At 39.4% G+C, this 14,963-nt stretch overlaps 1 protein-coding gene across 4 annotated transcripts in view; it reads left to right on the top strand.

Annotated features, from left to right (window-relative positions):
* Window positions 1-14,302, top strand: part of rnf220a (ring finger protein 220a) — a 157,323-nt gene extending 143,021 nt beyond the window's left edge. For 3 of the 4 annotated variants that reach the window (XM_088430018.1, XM_088430017.1, XM_088430019.1), the window contains 3 exons: window positions 2,871-2,982; window positions 9,418-9,492; window positions 13,014-14,302. In XM_088430018.1, the coding sequence (XP_088286144.1) occupies window positions 2,871-2,982; window positions 9,418-9,492; window positions 13,014-13,085 (259 nt within the window). In that variant the 3' untranslated portion in view covers window positions 13,086-14,302. Of the gene's footprint in view, window positions 1-2,870; window positions 2,983-8,818; window positions 9,014-9,417; window positions 9,493-13,013 lie in introns of all 4 variants that reach the window. The other variant, XM_088430015.1, reaches the window with a different exon arrangement.
* The last annotated feature ends 661 nt before the right edge of the window (window positions 14,303-14,963 follow it).

Here is a 14,963-nt window from a genome sequence, read left to right as displayed (position 1 = left end):
CTTACCGAAGCACAGAGCAAACAGCCAGTGACACAACATGACCCTATCCATTAGAACAATCTTTTTGTGTGTATGTATGTGTGCGGGGCCACTCTTTAGTAATTTCCTTGTTTCCATCCCCTTATCCATATACACACACACACACACACACACACACACACACACCTTGTCTTGTGCTTGGGTAATAGAGGTCAGCTCATTCCAAGAGTGCAAGAGACATGTTGGCCGGTAAATGTGTAGAAAGCAAATTGGTTTGATTGGTTGATTCTGCATGTTTGGCATATCACTCGTTTTTTAGTGTCATGTGTATGACTTTGGTTGAATTTCTGTTTGTATTCATTCTTGCTCTTGTTTTTTTACCTGATTTCCATTGTCGACAAAACGTAAATGAACAAGAATTGATTCAGTCAGTGGGGTTCTCTACCATGAGCCCACATGGTACAGGAGATGAGTTGGCTGGAATCTTTTCATCAGTATAAAAATAGGTTTTGATTTTTGTGCGTTGGTAAACACATGCAACTTTTCCTCTCAGGACGTTAATTATACGTTTTCTCTTTACCTCTGACAAGCTATCAAGTTATAAAAGCTGTTAGTTGCAACAGCCACTGGCTGCTAACTGCCAACTGACTTCTGTCAAAGTTCGTCCTACTAAGGTAAAATAAGAAAAGTAAGAATACGGCTCGTATAAAAAAGTGCATCTGTGAATGGTGTCGAAAAAAAATCAGAATTTTACATTACTGTTTGTAGGATGCATACTTGTAGCCTAGTAGTTTTGTATTTGGGTTATTACAGTAATTACATACAACAGTGGAATATAACAACCATTATTAGCTTGTTGAAGCCATGAGGGAGTAAAAATTGCCCTTGACCTTTCCATATAAGATATGACTGACATTTCAAGAAAAGCTTTCATTTCAAAATATTTTGGGGCAGAAAATGTACCAAATTATTGAATCATGATGTCCTAGCTGCATTGTATGTGGCTGAGGAACATTTCTTAATCTAAGTATCTTTTTAAAGGACTTAAAGTAGGTGCATTGCAACAATGCTTCAGATGACTGGCTCCAACCATCGCCTGCCTCACTCGGTTCTATAAATGCATGTCGTTCTTGGACTCCTGTGCCCCTCCATCCCTAAATGAAAATGAGATTTGTCTCCTTTGGTTATACTGATACGTGTGTGTGCGTGGGTGTGTGTGGCTTTTCACAGGGCAGATTTTGTGAGCTCTCCCCCGTTTCCATTTCTCTCTCGCTTTCTGATCCCAGATGGGTAATGATCTGGTTGTCTCCCATGGGCATCCTCGTTCCCCTGCTCATTCCCTTGCAAGATAAATGAGTTCTCATGCACGCACACGTATACACAGACACATGTACAGAGTCCCTTAGATGCCCTATGCCCTCAAAGATAAATGGCCCCTCCAATGCCGCCAATGTGATTGCTGCTAAATTTGGGGCTTCAGCGGGAACAATGCAGAGAGATTTCCATGTGCTTTCCAGAAATAATTGAATCTGTCCCCAATTTCCAAGTGATGAACCTAGTAGTTTCTCCGGTGGCATTCACAGACTTCGCATTCAATCTTTGTGGTTTTGTTGAACAGACATACTCTTAAGTATCCTTTCTCATCTTGCACCCCCTTCCTACACACATTTCAAGTCCTTTACTATACCTTTTTACAGCCCCTATAATACGCCTCGTTTATGTTCTGAGTTGGTGTTTGAGACCTGCATACAGAGACATACAGATTGGGGAGAGTCGAGGGGAAATCAATAGTGACTTAGATGTTTCATTACGGTGCATCAGTCAGTGTAGTTAACGCCTCTGTTAGGCTTGCTGTGACAGTGACCAATTCTCTGATGGTGTTTAATACTTGTATTTTCCAAGAGCAGATTCTTAGGTGGATGTTCGTAGTTTGCTTGTCTTTTTTTTTGGTTTCAAATGGGTTTGATGATGTTATTACAGTTGTGCGCCATATTATCCCTGCTAAAAAGCTCATGCAAATTCGGAATAGTAGTAAATGAAATATCATTTAAAAATGCTGTTGGCTTGGTCATTGCCCAACTTTGTGAAAGGGATAAAAACTCGCTAACTTTTGTTGGTATCTTGGCTTTATACAAGAATTGATAGAACCTCTTGCAAATATTTTATTGCCAACTAACATTTAAAGGAATTTAATGGCTCTCTTTAAAGAAAGTCAAAGCCTTGTTCTGGGGACAGACTTACCCAGCCCACTCTGACCACTAATGCTTTTTAAGATAGAAGGGTAATCAAGGCAAATGGGCTAAATGGCCTTTTACAGTCTTGGAACAAATAAGAATGGAGGGTAAAGATGTTTAAAAGGCATGGGCTGGGAGTGAGACTTTTGAGATCTGATGTTTTATTTATTTTTATTTTTTTTAAGGCAGTGGATGTTAGTTTTGCTATGAAGATGAGCTACAGCAAGGTTTTGTTTTCTATTAATACAAACGTTATATGATGTGATGTACTGAAAGACGACAAGGCTTTCACATTTAACATGGATGTATTAAATGTAAATACAGAGATGTTCATAACATTATGCTCTCTGGGAAAAGGGTGTTGGACCACGATTGAGTTATAGTGATTGGTATCACTCAATAGATTGGTTATTTTAATGCAGTCCACTGTCAATTTCAGACCTATGGAGATATTATTGCTTAACTGCTCGAGGGCCGGAATAATCATTTATTTTAATTGATTCAGAGCTATTTAAATTTGCATCATGATCAATCTAACAATCTTTTTATTTAATCCCGCCGCTATGTAAACAGTTGTAATGGTGTTAATGATTTTATGTTTTAAGCTTTGACAAGTTGATATTATAGTTTTCTCTCTCTTGTCTCATCCCTTGTCAGAGTAACAGAGGATGAATCCACAGCTACTACCATGGAGGCCCTGAAGGCTCGAATTCGAGAGCTGGAGAAGCAGATCCTGAGAGGAGACCGATACAAATGTCTCATCTGCATGGTGAGTATGCAGTATACATAGAAAATTCCCGTGCTACTTTTTATTTCATCATTTCGTTTAGTTTGTGTGTACTCGGATGTTCTACAATAAATAAGAAATGAGCTGGAAGACAATTGTCAAGTTCTCTTAGCTTCATTTCTTACTGGGAACTGACAACTTGAGATTTTGAGGGGTGTTTCTCAATGAATGAGCAGGTTAGAATGTCAAGCAACAAAACAACTGAATGTTTTTTCACTCTTTTTTTCACTCAGTGCATATATCTCATTGTGTGGTAATTGATGTCTGTTTCTTTGGCTGAAGTGGTATAGTGGTGTTTTGTGTTATCTTGCCTGTTGGAAGTTTGCATGGCTTTGCAAATCAAATGTCGAGACATGCACTTTAGGTACCAAAAAGGACTTCCCAAAAATCAAAATTCATCAAAATGCAACCCGGTTGGAAAAGCCAATCTGAGTATTTTTTTTTTTTTAATGTAGAAAAAAATGAATTCTGACTAGCCATGGGACGATATCAGAATGTGACGGTATGATAACTGAGCATCGGTATCACGGTATTGAAATTACAGCTCCAAAACATACAATTTAACAATCTTTTTGGTAAATTGCCATTTTTGAACATTTTAAAAACTTTTTTTTTTAAAGAAAATATACAGCACAGCATTTGTTACAATGACAAATATTTACCATGCTAAATTAAAATAAGTAAATGAAATCAAAACAAACCATCAGTGAGCAACATGGGTTTTGCTCATCAAAGCATATACTGTACATTATTATACTACTACTTAGTGGCTTTTCCACTTTTCACGGGGGTGTTTAATCCCCATAAACCGCAAAAAATGAGGGACTGTATAATATGTTGAGTCACTGTTCTTTACATCTTATGAAATTAGTATGCAAGTTAAAGTCACTATACATCAACGAATATGGTCATGATGTTCTTCTCAAAAAAGTGTACAACCAAGTCCTGTTCGGTTCGACCAACTGAAAAAGTTGAGACCTGTGCTATTGTTTATGTCAATGCTCCTGACTTCTAGTGGTCAATGCGGCAATCGTGTTTGACCGCGTGACATCGCACTACATGGGGAAAAAAATACTCATCTGCAAAAAAAACAAAAAAAAACAGCAATTGAAGAAACAAGAACAATAATAATAAAAAAAAAAAGGCAGTCATGAGTCATTGTCTGATTTAGCATTTTTGTTTTTTTAAAGCACCCTGAATCCACAATTGGACTTGATTTCAGAACAACACCATTTTGTTTACATTTGGAGCTGCTAACGCTCTGGGAAAATATAAAATCAAGTACGAGACCATTATCTAGACCATGCTTCCGGGAGGAACTTTAAAAGTAAAAGTGGACTGAGGCCATTTGTGTCATCACTTGCGACAGTACAGTTTATTTTGAAGCATTGCCTGGCTTTCTCACAATGTTCAGCTGTTGTGCAGTAATTCAGTGACTTGACAAGCAGCGCATTCTCCAATGTAACTCAGTTCTCTTCTGGCCCAACAAGCTGAAAACAAAAGCAAATCTCGACCCATTCCTGTTAAGGCCTGTCTTCACCGACAGTTCCCTACTCACCGTGCCACTCTCCTCTACATCGAAGGTCATTGCGTCTTCGCCGCCACCACTGCTCTCCGGGAGCCCCTCCTTACCTTTCTAGTGGCATCACGTTACCAGCAACGGTAGTGCACGTGCTTCAGACGATAACAAAAAACAGTGGCACGTGCGAAAGGATTATTGTTCTTGGATTGGATTGTTTCTGTCCTGCAACAACAACAAGACAAAAAAAACCTCCAAGTTCATCAAAAGAAAGTTGTGGAAGTAAAAGCCTTATCATTCTTTTTCCTAATGGTGGCTGTTTTTCCTGTCTAGTTTTCCGTGTCGCATATTTGAATCACGTTTTGTAACGGGACTGCCTCTTTTGAAACTAGAAAGGGTACCAGAAAAATTGAGTAGGGTAGAGTAGAGCCGAGTTGATCTCTCCATGGAAACTTGATTTTCTCCAGTAGGAAAGGGTAGATATGGATGGCTACTAACGGCTATCTAGCACATGTCTATAGCGATACTTATTGATATTGAATCGTCACCCAGCCCTACGTAGCAGTAAAATGTGGACTACCTAAGGCTGTCTGCCAAGTTGGCTGTGAAGCTTACAGTGCAGGCAGAGGACCATGTGGGCCCACACACCGTACTTTCATCACAATGACAAATTATTATTGTTTTTGGTTATGGTATGTTAGTATCGATATAATTCAAATTACTGATAATTTTGACAGCACTAGTTAACAGCCTTGACTTATGTTCATTGGTTAATGAATGTTTTCTCACTATACCCCTTAACACAGCCCTCTTTTTTTCTATCATTTTTATTTTGAACGTTGCTTGGTGGCACAGGCAAAAATTGATCACACGCTGTGTTGTGGACGCATGCCTTGGGTCCCCTTATAACTTGTCACAGTCTCTTAGTATGCACCTGAACTTAGACACACATAACACATCATTAGATGTTAAAAGTCTAATGGTAACTCATAAGTACGAGCTCTGTATGAACGATTTTAAACACTGTGTATAAGAAGCGTTGATGCATGTCCCAAACAACAGACTTCTTCTACACTGGGATAAAAGTGCTTCAGCATTGGAAAAAGTGTTCAGCCCTTGATGGGGACTATGTTGAAAAATATATTTTCAGAAGTCTTTAATCCCTTTTATTTTAATTTTTTTATGCTTAAAACTTTTCTAATATACCAGTGTTCATTAAAAATCAAAGTTAAAAAAAATATGATATACCAAATGGCTTTTGTGGTAACTTTAACACAATCGTAATAGCAGAATCGTCAAACAAGTACAGTAGAGGCTAGGTTCACAAGCAAAACATTTTTGAACTATTATCAGTTTGGTTCACACATTATGCTTCAGTCTCTTAACAGGAAGCCCTGGGAAGTGGTGCGCTTCCAGTGGGGTCCACTGAGTTCTCATTTATTTTTATTTGATATGTTTCTTCTGAGGCAGCATGGAAGGGATGTGAGCAAATCAGCTTGAGCTGTTCCAAACTTGAGGGTTTGAGACTGGCCTTCAGTCTTGACCTGTCGAGCTTGCATGTCCCACTTGTGCTTGCGTATGTTTTCTTTAATATTCTGTTCTGAGGTTGAAACTAGGGCTTGGCGATTTTGCCTAAAAATACAATCTTTTTTTTTCCCAAAAATTCGATTTCAATTTTTTTTCTTGTTTTTTTAAGAAGTCAAAATGACGAAAATTCAAAACAAGTTTTGCTTTTATATTAGCTAGCCCATTAACTCTCTGAAAAGTGCAAAACAAATGTATACATAGTGGAACATTGTATGAGATTGAGCAAGTGAAAACGTAAAACCTTTTCAACTTTGTTGATACACATTGCAACTTGTATCAAAGGTTACAAAAAACTATTTGCCTCAGATGCTGTCAATTTCGTTGCCAACTAGCTATGCAATGAAAAAGGCATTTTTTTCAATGCAAGACCTGAGGTGTGTGTCTCGAGCAACACCCGCCCTTCCCCTTCCCATCACTTTTTTTGTTTTTAAAATACTCTTTTTGGGTTAGGATTAGGCTTGAGGCATGATTATGCTGCATGGAACAACACGTACTGTGTGTGTTCTTTATCTTTACCGATGTGCAACGCAGCTGCTTCCATGATTGCTCTCCATCATGCTCCTTCATCACACATGCATCCTTGTGTGACGAGCTCCCCCTTGGAAAACTGCTTGCGGCATGATGCAGTCTTGTTCCCTTTGCAAAGCTTGACAAGTTACACAATCGTCCCTGTGCCCGTTTTCGTTGTCAAAATAAATTTGTCGTGCACCTTTTTTTGCTACGGGCGTTAAACAAAGGTTGCAGTGTAGCGTTACTCTCCGCGTTTGTTGCTACACACCCAAGCCACTGATGATACAACTTTCTTTTTTTTTTTTTTTTTTTAGGAACGAACACTTCGCTTTAATTAGCTGTCGTGATTTAGTGCTAGCCGTAATCAAGAGAAATGCAGAAGCTCCTGAGATCCAAATGCACCAAAACAAACAGGGAAGGAAAATATTGATTAGAATGTTTTTTTTATTTAAATCATCCTTAACTAAAAATTCAAATGAATATGAAAAATCAATTTATCACACAAGCCTAGGTGAAACTTATTAATTACATTTCCATTTGTTTTAATTGGAAGTTGGGGAAGGCTTTGGGTTTCACCATAGTAGAAAATGTCTAGGTAAGAGAGTGGCAAAAAAAAAAAAAAACTTTGTCAGAAAGTACAAGTATCTTCCCCCTGATGTTTTTGGAAGCTTCCAAGTTTCACTGTAATATGTTATTTTTGTAGTCTTTAAAACATTAGTTGTAAAATAATGGTCACAGTGCATTGAAAGCCATTTTTAGAAATAAAGCAGTTTTCAGTTGTCAATTTTGCACAGCAGCTCAGGGCGTTTGGAATTTGGAAAACAGGATTTAGCCCATTGTATCGAGCTGCATTTTTCCACTTCAGAATACATATATAATATGTAGCCATTCATCTTGGTCAAATTTATTGGAGACATGTCTGAAAGCAATGCCACATTTACAGTACTGATAAATTCATTAATCTGTACTGTATGTCAAATGAGAAGTAACTCATTGCAATAACCCCCTCAAACTAAGCAGTATCATTTTGAATCGAATCATAATCCTGCTTCAAAGTTTGCTTTAGGCATAACACACCTCATGTACCAAGATTTGTATCAAATCGTTTTCGATTAGTATGGCGTTATATTTGTGCCACAATTACGAGCGCGCGGAAAAAATTTTGAGCGTTGAAAATAAAACTGAGCGAGCGAAAACAGATTTTGAGCGCAGAAAAAAAGTTCTTGAAAAGAAGTTTCTCGCTCAAAATTCCTTTTTGCTCGCTCGCAATAACATTCTCGCGCTCAACATCTCGCTCTCAAAAGTGCTTCTACAAGCTCTGATTGGTTGGTTTTGTGGCACAAACGTCACGCGTGAGCAGAACTGAGCGAGCGCAGAGGACAACTCGAGAGCTCGATGTTGAGCAAACGCGATGTTGAGCGAGGGAGGGAGGAGTAGCGAGAGCGAGATGTTGAGTGAGAGAGGGCTATCCCGAGCGAGCAAAAAGGAATTTTGAGCGAGCAATTTCTTTTTCTGTGTTGAAACTCCATCGGCGCGCGCTCAAACTCTTATCATTACACACTCAATAGTTTTTTTCTTGCGCTGAAAATCTGTTTTCGCTCGCTCAGTTTGATTTTCTCCGCTCAAATTTTTTTTCGCGCGCTCGTAATTGTGGCACAAATATAACGCCATAGATTAGAATGCCGCATCCCCTAAGTAGCCTCCTTGTCATGTTTATGTTCAGTTAAATAATTAAAATTCATGATACAATATTAGCAAGGTAAAGCTTATATTTTAAGCACGTAATTATACTTCATAAAGTGTTTGTTAAATCTTTTCAGAATCTGTGATGTTGCATTAGCAGAGATATAGTAGACATGATCCATTAAATCCATTCCAATCCAGCAATGCAGAGTTCACTGAGCGATGTACTTTGTGCTCCGACAATAAGTCATTTCCAGTAACATAAAATGGAATGTAACTTTCATCTATGAAATCTTCAGTAGGAATAGAGGATGTGTGTCCTTTTAAGTATTCTATTTGCTGTTTCCTCACCAACTTGCTCTCACTGGTAAACTCATCTGTGCTCATCTGTATGAGACTGGTGTTTTCTATCCACACTGCACTGTTCGTGTACGCGAGTGCAGTCACGACGAGCCACCTCTATGCTGCCATCTTTCGCCCCCTCTCCTCACCCAACACCCCCATCCCTCCCTCCCGCAGAGAAAGCCCGCTATCCAGTCAGGTGTGGAAATCAAGAGACTAGGGGCATGGCCAGGGCCCCGCCCTTTGGCCAGTGAGGTCAGAGAGAGGCAGCCTAAGTCCCTCCCCCTTGGCTTGTACTACCTGTACAGGGGCCTTGTGATTGGTGGCTACAGCAGCAGCATAAAGAGGCTCCTCCCACAGCCTCTACGGAGGGTAAGGCACTCCCGCCCGCCCTTGACCACCTCCTTACTCATTTCTTCGTCCTTTCTGAGAGGAAAACAAACAGGCACCAATAAAATTGGATTCATTCATGGCTGTCTCCCTCATCTCCCTTAGCCTGCTTCCCCCTCGTTGCTGCTTGTTGCCTGCCTGATATTGTTTGTGCGTGTGTGTGCATAAACGACCTGCAGATCGCTGCTCAAACACCTCCCCTCCATGCTGCCTTGCTCAGTGGTTCTGTGGCGGTACTGTCGCGTCATGGTCAGTGGTGTGATGCACCTAATTGGTCAGGGATGGTCTTTGTCGTCCAGTGCTGGTCTGTTTTTTGTTTTCCGAGATGCCTTTCATGATTGTCTACCATGGGTGTAGAGTCAACCTTCTTGTCTCTGTTTCTGCAGGACTCCTATACGATGCCGCTCACCTCCATACAGTGCTGGCATGTCCACTGTGAAGAATGCTGGCTCAGAACTCTGGTATGTACTACATGCAGCACTCAACTTGTCAATCAATCAAGACATATTTTGACGTTTCGTCATATTTTGTATGTAAAAAGGACACTTCCTGTCCCGGTGTTAAAGCGGTTAAACTAAAACGATGATTACTAGACATTATGCTGCATACCTGACAACACACTCTACAGCCAGAGCCAATGACAGCTAGCAGAGCGAACAAGCTTGACTTAAGCCTGAAAGTAAGTACCATAACTTGTGGGTGTCCATGGTTGTACAGGTCCCGAGTATAAAAACTCTATCTCCTATTCGCAAGCATTTAGAAGCCGTTTCGAAGCTCTATGTTTTGACAATACGTAATCATTTTTAGCTTCCTAGTGTGTGTTTTCTAACCTTTGTTTTTGATGGTTCAAGATCAAAGGCCCAAATTGACACCCACAGGATCACAGGATAACAAATAAAGTAAAACAAAATCATTTTAATTAAGTACAGTAGGCTCTTGAGAATAAAATACACACAAATATATGCACCTGAAAACTTGTCCCTCCAAAACATGTTTTCCCTTTACTCACCTGGTATGCTGGTGGCCACGCTCAAAAGATATTATCCATCGGGAGGGGATGAGACACAAATGCCACAAGAAAAGATATCTCATGAGATTTAATCCATGAGATGAGATTTTTGCACAATTCGTCATGTAAAATAATTCAAATTTTCCAATGTGTAGTGTTTGGGCCAAGCTCATTTTTCACCTAAAGCTTAATCTTTCCTCATAGTGAATAGTTTAACAAAATGGCTACAGCTCCTGTTAGCTGCAACTTTTTTTTTTTGGGGGGGGGTGCAAACGTTCATTTTAAAATCTGCCATTATTCGCCAAATATAAGACACAACTGTGTGTAAGACACACCCTTAATTTTGGGGTCAAATTCTGGTATTTTTTATGTTATCATTTATAAGATGCAACAACACTTTGGGAACAATGTAAAAACGATAGCAAAACAGAATGCATCTTTTGTAAACTCTTCATATTTCTTGTTCATATCCGTAAATTATATATATTTTTTGCGCGTTAAGTGTGTTTCAGATTTTCCATTGTGTAACATTGAATGTGCTCAAAGCAGTTGTTTTTCCTTTCCTCACGGAGGAGCTGGAGTTCATTATAACAATAATACCCAAACTTGCGCAGCATCCGTGTTTCACTAAGTTTAAGGGTGTGTGTGTATATGCCAAAAAACTCCAATTAATAATCGAGTCAAATGGAATACCTTTTCGTGCTCTAACTTGTCACTCTTAATTGAATCAGATGGAGGCATGGTAACTTTTACATGACCCTCTCCATTTTCGTAATATTCCTTTGTGTGAACAAAGATGGAGTCGGATGTTTGTTCAGTCTGCTGGCTTCTCTTAAGGAAAATAATGCCGTAACTAGCTCAGCTAACACAAGCTGCTGTGAGCTGTGACGGTCAACTGACATCCACCCTCAAACTCGTAACTTAACAGTAATAATTGCAGGAATCCTGATACAACTGCAAAAGAGGAGCTCTTTAGTAGACTGCAGGAGGTTGGCACCCCTGAATTAAACAATGGAGGCCCTAAAATTGAACCTTGAGGCACTCCGCATGCTATTTCATAGTCTTTTAAGGTTTTGCCAGTGATGTGACGTGGAAATGATCGTTAAACTTTCAACTGTTCTGTGTGTCTTGCCCCCACTTTTGGTACTCTACCACTGCGCTTAGTATAGGTGACAAGAAAGGCCGAAAAGCTCAAATGATTAAAACATAATACGATGCAACATACTATCATGGAAACTCTCTAGCTGCCAAAGTTTATACAACTTCACATGAAGTTTATGATTGTTGTTTAAAAGCCACAGCATGCCTACTTAATTTCCTCTCATTTTATTTTCATAGAGAGATTTAGAGGATGTGAGTAAGAACTTAAATGAGGCCTGTTGTTTCCATCTGCCTCATACAGTACCTGTACGTTTTGTGTTTGACCGTGCATGCTACCGCCACTGGTCAAGTAATGAATGGAACATTAAATTCATAGCCTGGAGACAGCTGTAAAAATGGGCGGGCCAAGTGGATCAAAGTAAATGCTGCAGAATCACGTTAACACCTGCCCAGCCCATCGCAACTTTAATAAGCAAAGCAGCTGGAGCACAACATGGCTGGTGTACATTGTCCTCCCACACCCACACATGCACACACTAAACCCTTAAAAAAAGAGCGATTAAAGCAAATAAACCCTTAAAAAAAAAGAGATCAAAGCAAAATGCATACTTCCCTATTATAATCTCTACTGTCATCTTGACAAGCATATCACAATTTCAAATTGGAAAAAAGAAAATCTTTTTCCCCTCTCACGGGGCAGTCCAGCTAGCAAATGTTCATGAAAACTAAGTGCATTGAAGCCACAAATTTCATTTGAAAATTTGAAGCCTACTTTTGTTCAGAATGTGCAGTAATCCCATATACCACCTGTCTCGTTGTACCTGCAGCAACAACAATTTCTTCCTCCACGTTCTATTGTCTTTTGGTGATTTACTGACAGCTTTTGTTGCATTACATTATTACAGTGGGCCCCAGGTTTCGAGATTTATCCATTTCGCAGTTGGAATCGTAACGCGAATTCGCCGTATCGTGAGAAATCCAAACCTATGTTAATTCGCTAATGCATGTAAAACCCCAGGTGAAAACTTCAAAATTGTATATCAATATCAAAAAATGGCATCAAAATAGAAAGTGCTACCTATATATAATATACATGTACACAAAAAACATAAAACATAATTTAAAACTATAGAAAGGATTTATTTACCTTTATCTGACGAGCATGTTATGGCCATATTCCCTAGTGTGTGTGTAATCTAGCCTAGGCTAGGCTACCTTAGTCTTCTTCTTTTTTTTTTAATATCTCCAGCTTCGTTTCCATATAAATCATTTTCTTACATCTCTCTTTAACATCACTAGCAATCTTGGGACCCATGGCTCACGCATTCAAGTTTGAATTAAGCAGTAAAATGGACAATAGTTATTTTAAGCACTCAAAGGGCATCTAGTCCGTAGCATGATGCCATTTTGACAGTGACACCGACCAATAGCAGACCAGTATCATGTGAGTCGCAGACCATCACACGTATCACACGGTTCACAAATGTTTCAAGTTTAAATAAGGATTGCCTTTATTTCAGGCACTTTGATGCACTTCAAGCTTTTTTATTTTTGATGCACTTCAAGCAGTTTATGTGGGCCCTGTGCAAAATTTAGCACACAATTAATGACCAAGCTGTCTTGTACTTAGCACTTCAGAGGTATACCTAGTTTAGTGGCCACTGAACATGTATGTCTTGCAATTTACCTGTAAAGGGTCACTTCTGGTCATGAATACATTTTGTATGTTCTTATGCTAGTGTGAAGTGTTATTAGTTGTGAAAATGTGGGAGGACAGTAGCAGAGCCCTGCCCAATCTGCCTGCCAACAATTTATTTTTTGCCAATGCTGGTCATATTAACACCTAAGACTAATCTGACCTCTTGTCCACAGGGGAACAAGAAGCTGTGCCCTCAGTGCAACACCATCACCTCTCCCGGCGACCTGCGGCGTGTCTACTTGTAAAGAGCGCACCATGCAACAGCCACCACCGTGGATTTCATTGTCCTTGTCATTTTGTTTCCCCGCTCAGCAATTCTGTGGAGCAGGTTGTTGGCACCAAACTTTTCAAAAGATTATGGAAGTTGACTTGGTTTGAATGAAGTACGTGAGCAGTGCTCACTGTCTATTGCCGTCCACCTTCCAACAATGACATGGGGGAGATGGGACGTTCCTCCACCTAACTGTCTCCTTCTCTACGCGGATTAACTGGGTGTCATCTACTGATGGACTGTTATTCAGCGGACATCCAGACACATGTGAGTTGCCCACATTAGCCCTGCTGAGAAACATTAGCTCAAATTGGAGCTGGACATATTAGCATATTCTGGACCTCCCAAGACTCTAACCGTGTGACCTGGCTCCTTTTCAACATCCCAGTGGACTCCGCTCATAACTTGATGGAAAACCTTTTTGTTGTTGTTCAAGATGCAGTTCAAGCACACGTAATTACAGTTGTGTATGTTTACAAAGTTAGAGTTTAAACAATTTGGAGTACACACACACACACACAACACAAATGCATACAGTTTTCTTTTAAGACACGGGTGTACAATATTTAAGTTGTGCTTTTAATCAAAGCAATTAGGGGAAAAAATGGCTGGAATTGAAGAAGCCTTCTTTTTTTTCAAGAAAAAAAAATATGGTTCAAAGATATTCGTTGTACAGAAAAAAGGTGAAACTACTCCAGACTAGATGGTCAAGATTTAGGTGTATTTCTGCAGAATACCTAAGTGAGTAGTGTTTGTTTGAATGGATGGAAAAAATTCTTAAATCCCAAGACTTAATGCCAAGCAGAGTGATAGAAATGAGTTGCTGCTTTTTGCTCCAAATACTCTTGACACTTTTCAATTGGGAATAGCTACAGATCCTTAAGTTCTAACTGAAACTCAACAAACGTCATTTCCTTTCATTCTCATCCTGCTTTGCTGCAATGGTCAAAAAAAGGACAACCTGATGGTTCCAGACTGTTCTAATTAAATGATGGGAAAGCTCTGGAAAAGAGGAATGGCCCATGCTGAACTGGCAACAACCTGCAGCTTAACCCCGCCCCTTATTCTCCGGCAGCAGCAGCCAAGGTGGTGGTGTGCTTTGTTGTTTGTTAAACTATGTATTCTGTGGTGTCCGTATTGTTGTTAAAATGCTGAAAAAAAAACAAAAGAAAATAAAACATTCTTAAGTAACATGGAGTGGTCCTGTTCACAAACCCTGCCTCATCAAATATGAGAAGAAAACTCTTTCTGCTTGTGCACATTTTTATCGGGCTTCATGGCACCTCTTGGAAGTTCCATCGATGGAATATTTCTGACAGAAGACTTAATAGGAAACTGCATTCCGTGTGTCATTCATAGCCTTCAAACCTGCCCCAAAGATGATAAATTGCACAAGAACAGTTATGTTAAAATTATTTTTGTCTTGTATATTCTTGGAAATGGTACGTCTTTCCATTTGTAAATTAACATTTGACCTTAATTAAATGATTCTAAATCTCAATCTTCCCATTTGGTGGTTCTTTTGTCTGTGTCCCTTCTACTTGATAATGGATGCCAGCACTCAATGTTTGCTTTCATATTTAAACAAGGTCAAGGGAACTTTATTCACTGCGCAATTCAAATACAACGTACGCAACGCTGCTTCCCACAAAGTAATGTATTCACATAATTAAAAATAAATTTTAATGTGTTAACAATCAACCGAGTTAAGGGCATACTTTATGCATACAAAAGAAATGGAAATGCATTGTTAATAATACATGGATTAAGTCACTTGAATTAGACGCTTAACAAACGATCTGTAAAAATCTGATGCGGGGGTTTGATATTCGTCACATATTGTATGTAATTT

The sequence above is a fragment of the Hippichthys cyanospilos genome, chromosome 12 (genome assembly GCF_059441005.1).
Source record: "Hippichthys cyanospilos isolate Australia breed blue-spotted pipefish chromosome 12, RoL_Hcya_1.0, whole genome shotgun sequence".
NCBI lineage: Eukaryota > Metazoa > Chordata > Actinopteri > Syngnathiformes > Syngnathidae > Hippichthys > Hippichthys cyanospilos.
The sequence above is the reverse complement of the archived record's forward strand: the minus strand, read 5'-3'. Positions and strand labels throughout refer to the sequence as shown.